Consider the following 7,850-nt stretch of genomic DNA (forward strand, 5'->3'; position numbering starts at 1 on the left):
ATGCTTGTAGAGTGGAGAATTTATACTGTGGTATCCCAAAGCTATAGGTGATGTTTCTAAGCCAAAATGAATTAAAATGTATAAATATAGGTTACTGTTCCATAACACACATTTTTCTTGTTAAACTTCTACTTGAACTACATTACATTTCATAGTGGAGCACAGAACATGACACAAAAACTTTAATTCTTTATAATTAAATTAAAAGGGTATATTCTACCTTCGTTACAAGTCAAATATTTCAGTAGTTCAATATTTTCTTGATTTTAATGATAATGGTTTATAGCTGGTGGTAATCAGAAATCCTGAATCAAAATATTAGAATATCTCTTTTCCAGTTTCAGACAGCAGCAAGAGGGGATCGGACAGCCGAGGCCTGCCTTTGACCTCGGCTCAGTCCACCCTGAACCTGCTTGCTTATTGTGGGGCCATAGGGAGGCTCAAAATTAAATACTGTATTTCTGACTTTATTCAGTGTCCTTAAACTTGATCAAAATTGTAAGAAAGGGTTTTGAAATACTTTTCATACAATAAATATCGAGTTTATTTTTTTAAATTAATCACTTAAAAAAAGAAAACAAAAATAAACTTTTCATGATATTCAGTATTTGGGATGGACTAGTAAGCGATCTGTAAATTACCACTACAGTGAATGTCGGGTTGAGTAGACTGAGTAGTGCGCTTCCTATACCGGAAGTTACAGCCGACCTGCAAGTGTTCACGAGCACGGCAGGCGTAAACCGGCAAAGACGAGACCGGGGGAAGAAGAGGGGCCAGTGAGTGAGCCGACGCTCCATGGACTGAAATATATTAACGTTGGTTCTTTTCGTTTGCTCGCTGTTTTTGGTTATTCGAGTTGAGCCGTTTTTAAATAGTGTTATTCGCGTTAGCTAGTTTACTGGCGACATTAGCAGTAACCAGCGTTGACGCCGAAAACCAAGTAAGTTAGCCCAGGTCGGCATCGATTAGCCCGCTAACATGCAACATTTCAACTACGCTTAACACATTGCTTTTATTTTGTTTTTTTCTGGCACATAGATTATCTGTAGTTTGTTGGTATCGACTGTCAGACATTTTTGTGAAGCATCTGTTCAAATTCCCAAACAAAATGGTTGGCTAAGTTATCAAAGAATCAGTTGTTCGCTGACGTCGTTAGCTGTGATGTAAGCTAGCGTGCTAATATTAGCTTACTGCTACGCCCCGAGGCCTTACATTCCCTAACGAATAACATCAGTTTTCTGTGGGAGACTACTTTTATGTTAGGTGTGAACAAACTAGTCGTATGACTTTCACAGTGGTGTGTTAAATTGGCGTTTAGTTAGGGATTTCTATGTACGACCGGGTCTTATTTATCATACAGCAGACATTACCTAAACTGGATTATCCGCCTACCAGGTTGTTATTGCGATGTTTAGCTCGGAATTACTTCGGTTGAATAACCTAATTTATGTTTTTTGTCTGCAGTTCGTCACTCCGAGCATCGTCGTAGCAATACCCTGACGTTTAAGAGCTGAAGCCCCCCGGCTGCTTTCGAGGAAGTTTTTGTTTGGGCTGTTCGCTCTTGGAGCCACATATTTAAGCGAGCCCAGTGTGCGAGAAGAGGAGTGTGTGCCTGGTGTGTGAGCAGCTCTCCCTATGTGTGTGACAATGGGGGACATCAGTGACCTGGACCGACAGATAGAGCAGCTCAGACGCTGTGAGCTCATCAAGGAAAATGAAGTCAAAGCACTGTGTGCCAAAGCTAGGTAAGCATCAGTGTGCTTGGACCAACAGCACTTTTATTTAATCAATTATACACTCTCGATTCAAGGCAGAAAACTGTTTAGCTGTTGTCTTATTTCTGAATACTTAAAGAACGGGAAGGATTGCGAATTAAACGTACTTTAAGAGGGGTGATATTTAGTAGAGCTTAAATATATTTATATGTAATGTTCAAAAGTAATGGGGCAGCCTCTTTGTCTTAACTATATGCAGACCAATGGCTGTTTCGACAAAGGGGTCACTACATGGGTGAGCTCCGCATGTTTGATTTGGCACAGTTTTACAGATGCCAAAAATTGATTAACTAGACTAGCCAGACCTGCATCAGACGCTGACCAGTTACAGCTGAGAATTTTAAAGAAAATATATTTATCTATTAACGATATATAACAGGAATAGTTTACGAGTTGTTAAAACTTAAACCCTCTGACTGTTAAATGTCTATGCACTGTGCATATAAACATGCTACTGGGTATGTTGGGTAGACCTTGATCATGCAGTTTCTATACACAAATGCACAGTAAACAAAATAATATTTTTTATTTAAAGTTAATATTTTAATCAATCACCATATAAATGTTACGAATCCCACTGTCGCCAAGTGCTTGCTCATAGAGGCCCATTTGATTGTTTTCTCTGGGGATCTGACAGGATCTTTACTGTATAAAGCACTTTGAGGTCAGTGTTGTTGCTATACAAATAGAATTGAATTGAATTTTAGGACTAGGTTGTTTATAGACTAAATTTAATCAAGATTGAAGATCTTGGAGGAGTCCAGGAAAAAAAAAATATACGCAAAGGTATGCTACGATCATTATAGGATAAGGCGCAAGACCAATCACAGGCCTATTGTGAACTAGGAAGAACTGGGATAAGTCTACTGGATGCAAACTGCCATACAGACTCATTAAATGGAGCCTTATCCTGACTGACCTTTGTTAGCCAATCAGCTGCTCCTGGATATTATTAAATAATCAAGTAACTCAGATAAGGATGATGGAGAAACAATCTAAGCAATCTGATCTTAATTTGAAATGATTATTGTGGTTGGTGGAGGAGTGAAGGTGCCCCCCCCCCCCCGATCTGTCACTGGGCTTCAAAAAGTCGATCTGTTTAGTTTGGATATTTTTCAAGTTGCAGTTACATCACCTGTCAGCTGTGTTTCTGGAGTCACAACAGGAAACGGTAGATGTGGCCACTAGGGGGTGCTTGTCTGTAACTCAAGGATTGTTTTATGTCTGCTGTTAGTCTTGTGCTGTTGTGCGTTATTTGTTTATTAATAAATACACATATGTATTTTTATTTCTTTAGAGAGATTTTGGTTGAAGAAAGCAATGTCCAGAGAGTAGATTCTCCTGTTACGGTAAGTAACATCTACTCACTGTTGTCTCCGAATTTGCCTGGATGTCAGATAAATGTGGTAATAATGTTTCTCCTGTTATTTCTTACAGGTTTGTGGAGATATACACGGTCAGTTCTATGACTTGAAAGAACTTTTTAGAGTAAGTTTTTTTCTATTTGTTTTTAAAATCTCTTTTGCTTCTGATTGGGTTATATTTCATCGTTTAAGTATGATACTGCTGTTGCTGAGTTACAATCCTGCACAGCACTACTAAACTTTGTTAGTTATTAGAAATAAATGCAGCTTTTTAAATTTGATACTCTTGCCTGGAGTTTGAGTGTGTGACCATACTGAGTACTGATTCCATAACTGTATTAAATGAATAATTCGTATTCTTAATTCTGATGAAAATCTGGGTATCGTTCTTTATGTTTAAGGCAACGTGTCGCTCAGCTTTCACACTGCGCTCCTAAATTCATCAATAAATATATTTAAGAATATAAATCCAGTGAAAAGGTATTAGTAAAATTGGGGGGGGGGGGGGGGGTACATTTTTATTTTTCAGCTAAAATATGCATGAGTCTCATTTCATACTGCTGTTACTTATGGACATCCTAGTTTCTCCTGTTATGGCTCTTCCTGTGAGTACACCTCCTCACACACTCACACAGTGAAGCTGACGAGAAACTTGGCATCATGTTATGTTGCTGTAAATGCTCCAGTAGAGGCTTCTCAATAAGATTTACAGCAGACGTAATGAAGAGCGAGAGTGGGTGCAAGCAGTACACTGCTGCTCCAATGTATCGATACCCAGTGTAGCTTTGAGTCAGTATTGGACCAAAATGTCGTCCAAATAGTGAATTGATGCTAGTTTCTTTTACTAATCTCATGTGAGGTAATATTTTGAGATATGGTATGTAGGGCTGCACGATTAATCGTTAGAAAATCGCAATCTCGATTCATACTTATGTGCGAGCTCATTTCCAAATGACAACGATTAAAAAACAAACAAAAAAAAAAAAACGACGACGATTGTACTGCATTTTGATCCGGGACGTACTCTGCATGAAAACAAGCGCTCACTCTTCCTGCTCAACAAATGGCAAGGGCGGAGCCTTATACCACGTGATACAGAAGCTGTGCCGTGTGATGCTAAAATTAGCAGGGAAACAACAACGGAGAGCACGTCAGGGATGACGAGAAAGTGACAGGAGAAAATCCGTCCCGGTCAACCTCCCAAACATCAATAACGGGAACCTTATACAGCGCTTCCCTATACCCGTCGAACTCCCGCAGGCACAAAGAAATTACGGAGGCTATCACTTATCACCTGACCAAAGATATGGCTCCCATCAACACTGTGCAAAACGAGGGATTTAGGAAAATGATCAACACCCTAGACAAACGCGACACAGTGCCGTCCCGCAACTATTTTTCTATTGTTGCACTGCCTGCTCTATACACGCAGCGTCGAGCAACGGTGGAGATGGAATTTCAAGCAGTACAACATTTTGCAGCAACGACAAAATGTGAGACATTTGTTGTTTTTATGTTTATTTATACTTTTTATGTTCAGTCTCAACTGTTACGAAGTTGATGTGCATTTAATAAGCGCGATAAATATTTATACTGGAAAAGAAAATCGTGAGAGAATCGTGACCTCAATTCTAAGCCAAAAAATCGTGATTCTCATTTTATGCAAAATCGTGCAGCCCTAGTGGTATGGTTCAATCTTGGTGCATTGCAGGTCTTGGAGCCCATTATTGTGAGTTGGGGAGGTAGAGACTTGTGCACATTAAATTACCAGTATGCATCTGTTTAAAGGGCTTCTTTTTCATTTTTCTGCATGACAGGTGGGAGGAGATGTCCCGGAGACAAATTATCTGTTCATGGGTGACTTTGTGGACAGAGGCTTCTACAGTGTGGAGACTTTTCTTCTGTTGCTAGCTCTTAAGGTAGTTTGTCTGTCCACTGCTGAGCTACACCAGTCACAGTTTTTACATTTACTTTCCCACGGGGTGTCAGAACTCCCTTTTCTTCATCTTTTATCTCTGCTGTACGATCCAGGTACGTTATCCAGACCGGATTACCTTGATCCGGGGAAACCACGAGTCCCGGCAGATCACCCAGGTCTACGGCTTCTATGACGAGTGCCTCCGCAAATATGGCTCAGTCACTGTCTGGAGATACTGCACAGAGATTTTCGACTACCTTTCTCTCTCTGCTATTATCGATGGCAAGGTTAGATACGTCATCCAGCACTTACTTCATATGTAGCGTTTTCTTCTGAACATGTTACTGCTTTTAAAACTCCCTGTGTAACGTAGCTGTTTCATTTGTTTTGATATAATTCTGTGTCTGTAGATCTTCTGTGTGCACGGGGGATTGTCTCCCTCCATCCAGACACTGGATCAGATCCGGACCATTGATAGAAAACAGGAAGTGCCCCATGATGGACCAATGTGTGACCTCCTGTGGTCAGACCCTGAAGGTACAGACAGTTCACTTGGACATCTAAAAATTGAAATTGACGTTAACAAGAAACAGCAGTGGAGAATTAAAGGACTGTATGACGGATGTGTTTGTGTGACCAGTTTCTCTCTGTTTTCAGACACCACAGGCTGGGGGGTGAGTCCTAGAGGTGCCGGCTACTTATTTGGGAGTGACGTAGTGGCTCAGTTCAACGCCGCCAACGACATCCACATGATCTGTCGAGCTCATCAGCTAGTTATGGAAGGCTACAAGTGGCACTTCAATGAGACGGTGCTCACAGTGTGGTCAGCACCCAACTACTGCTACAGGTACATAGCTACATTAATCTCAGATATCTTGAATGGGGAAAGATGTCCTCGTCATGTAAATACTGATTTGGTCCCTGAAATATTCCAAAGGCGGATCATGTTGTCTTAGTATTAACAGCAATTACCAGTGAAATTCCAGCACTATAAATTGAAATCTACAGCTTATGCAGGCCAATGTTAAGATTGCAAATGTTTGGAAAGGCATACCTGCTGCTGTGTAGAGACTTGCTGTACAACAAGTTGAACCATGTTCGGGTTTGTTCTAGCATCAACTGACGTCAGCTGAATTGGCCAGTCAAGCCTCCATTCATGGTGGATTACTTTATAAACAGACTATTTGTTCTGTTTACCTTACTACTGTTGAAATATGAGATGGTTACCCCTGTGACAAATAAGCATTAAAAGCCGTTGTGTAACATTTTGATTCCCCATAATGCTTCATACATGTCAGTCTGCTGCTTTGACCCAATTGGCATAGATACAAAACAATACTCACTTTGGGGAATGCATTTTAACAAGCATAGTAGTAAGGAAACTTTTATCTATAGAGCAGTTTATACCGTTGTGCTATGGCTGGGTGATAAAACACTAAAAATAATTACAGTGAAAGAAATTTTCCTCGATCAAAATATGAAACATGGTCTATATAAAGTTGATATAACTCATTCTATTCTTGACAGGCGGCACGAAAGGCCACTGACAATCAGAATAGATGGGATTACATACATTGCATGACTAATAAAAGGAAAAGTTTCCAGTGATCAGGCATGGTTAAGGCCATCTCGGTGTTGTTTCATACCAAAGAAATGTTTGAAACTGTGCTAATTAAATATACACAAGGCTCTTTTTGTGTATAACCAATGTTTGTTCCTCTCCTAACAGATGTGGTAATGTAGCAGCCATCTTGGAGTTGGATGAGCATCTACAGCGAGAGTTCATCATATTTGAAGCAGCACCACAAGAGACCAGAGGCATACCCTCCAAGAAACCAGTAGCCGACTATTTCCTGTGAAGTCTTTGAGCAGACAGCCATGACACATCCAAATTTCCAGTACCGTTTCAAATCAGCTGCCCTCCATCCTGCCGCTGGATCGTTCTGTCAGTGTGAACTCAAAGCAGTGAGACAGAAAACCTGCCAAACCCTGCCAAGCTCCTGCACAGCTTCAGCTTGAAGAGCTGGATTTTTTGCCCTACTGCCCAAGCCTGACAGAGCAGTCACTGTGGAAGGTGTAAGGACGAGGTGGTTAATGGGCCCATGACTGTTGTCATTTCTCTTCAGCTACATAAAGATGGCCATTTCTTTCTGCTCTCCTTCCATTTGTTCTCATCTTCCTCACTCTGTGTAGATATGAATTTCTCCTTTCCTGGCTCAACTTTCACTACAATTGTAGTAGTTTTGTTTTTTTTTGTTTTTTTTGTTTTTTGTCCCCCTGCTGTGACAGACACTGTCATTTAGTTTTAGACGTATTTGGAAGGAGTGCTGTTTTTTTCTTCTTTTTTTTCCTTCTCCTTTTTCATGATTTTTCTAAAGTATGCAGCCGTAGGAAGCTTCAGTTTTATCATTTTAGAAATTCCTTCAATGCATATGTTGTCTCTGTTTTTGATTTTTGTATAATTGTTGCTGCCAGGATTAAACAAAATGCCCTCTCTTCTCTTTATTTGCTGTTTAACTGTCTCCCACCACATGTGCTCCTTTTAACAAGAGCTTCCCGAGAGCTCCACACCCTCGCATCTTAACACCAGAGATGTAACGACTCCCAACACGAGTCATGTATTAACCATTGCCCTCTTAATTTCTTTTAATCTACACTTCTCTGTAGGTGTGTCAATTTTGATATTGTGAAAATAAAGGTTTTGTATCTATGCTGATATATCAATTCAGTTGCACCTCCTTATGAAAGATGGCTACAAATCCACAGTTGTCAGTTTGTTATTTAAAGCAGACT

At 40.3% G+C, this 7,850-nt stretch overlaps 1 protein-coding gene across 3 annotated transcripts; it reads left to right on the forward strand.

The window, feature by feature from the left end:
* Nucleotides 1-682: 682 nt before the first annotated feature.
* LOC147331673 (serine/threonine-protein phosphatase 4 catalytic subunit B) lies at nt 683-7,773 on the forward strand. Of its 3 annotated transcripts, none has more exons than XM_086287875.1 (9): nt 683-815; nt 1,465-1,745; nt 3,073-3,124; nt 3,213-3,263; nt 4,957-5,058; nt 5,171-5,344; nt 5,468-5,594; nt 5,715-5,904; nt 6,787-7,773. In XM_086287875.1, exons 2-9 carry the CDS (start codon nt 1,636-1,638, stop codon nt 6,914-6,916), a joined length of 936 nt encoding a protein of 311 aa, XP_086144001.1. In that variant the 5' UTR covers nt 683-815; nt 1,465-1,635; the 3' UTR covers nt 6,917-7,773. The 3 variants fall into 3 exon arrangements, with proteins under 3 accessions (XP_086144001.1, XP_086144000.1, XP_086144003.1); XM_086287874.1 differs by having other exon boundaries at nt 701-940; XM_086287877.1 differs by having other exon boundaries at nt 710-776.
* Nucleotides 7,774-7,850: the final 77 nt, after the last annotated feature.

This window comes from Aulonocara sp. 'chitande type north' Nkhata Bay, linkage group LG4 (genome assembly GCF_057382095.1).
Source record: "Aulonocara sp. 'chitande type north' Nkhata Bay isolate Kocher_YH1m ecotype deep benthic linkage group LG4, A_spYH_male_GT1.1, whole genome shotgun sequence".
Classification (NCBI taxonomy): Eukaryota; Metazoa; Chordata; class Actinopteri; order Cichliformes; family Cichlidae; genus Aulonocara; species Aulonocara sp. 'chitande type north' Nkhata Bay.

Coding starts and splice junctions, on each gene's coding strand:
- LOC147331673 (XM_086287875.1), top strand. CDS start 1,636: ATGTGTGTGACAATGGGGGACATCAGTGACCTGGACCGACAGATAGAG. Junction 3,125..3,212: donor GAGTAGATTCTCCTGTTACG/GTAAGTAACATC, acceptor TATTTCTTACAG/GTTTGTGGAGATATACACGG. Junction 5,905..6,786: donor GCACCCAACTACTGCTACAG/GTACATAGCTAC, acceptor CTCTCCTAACAG/ATGTGGTAATGTAGCAGCCA.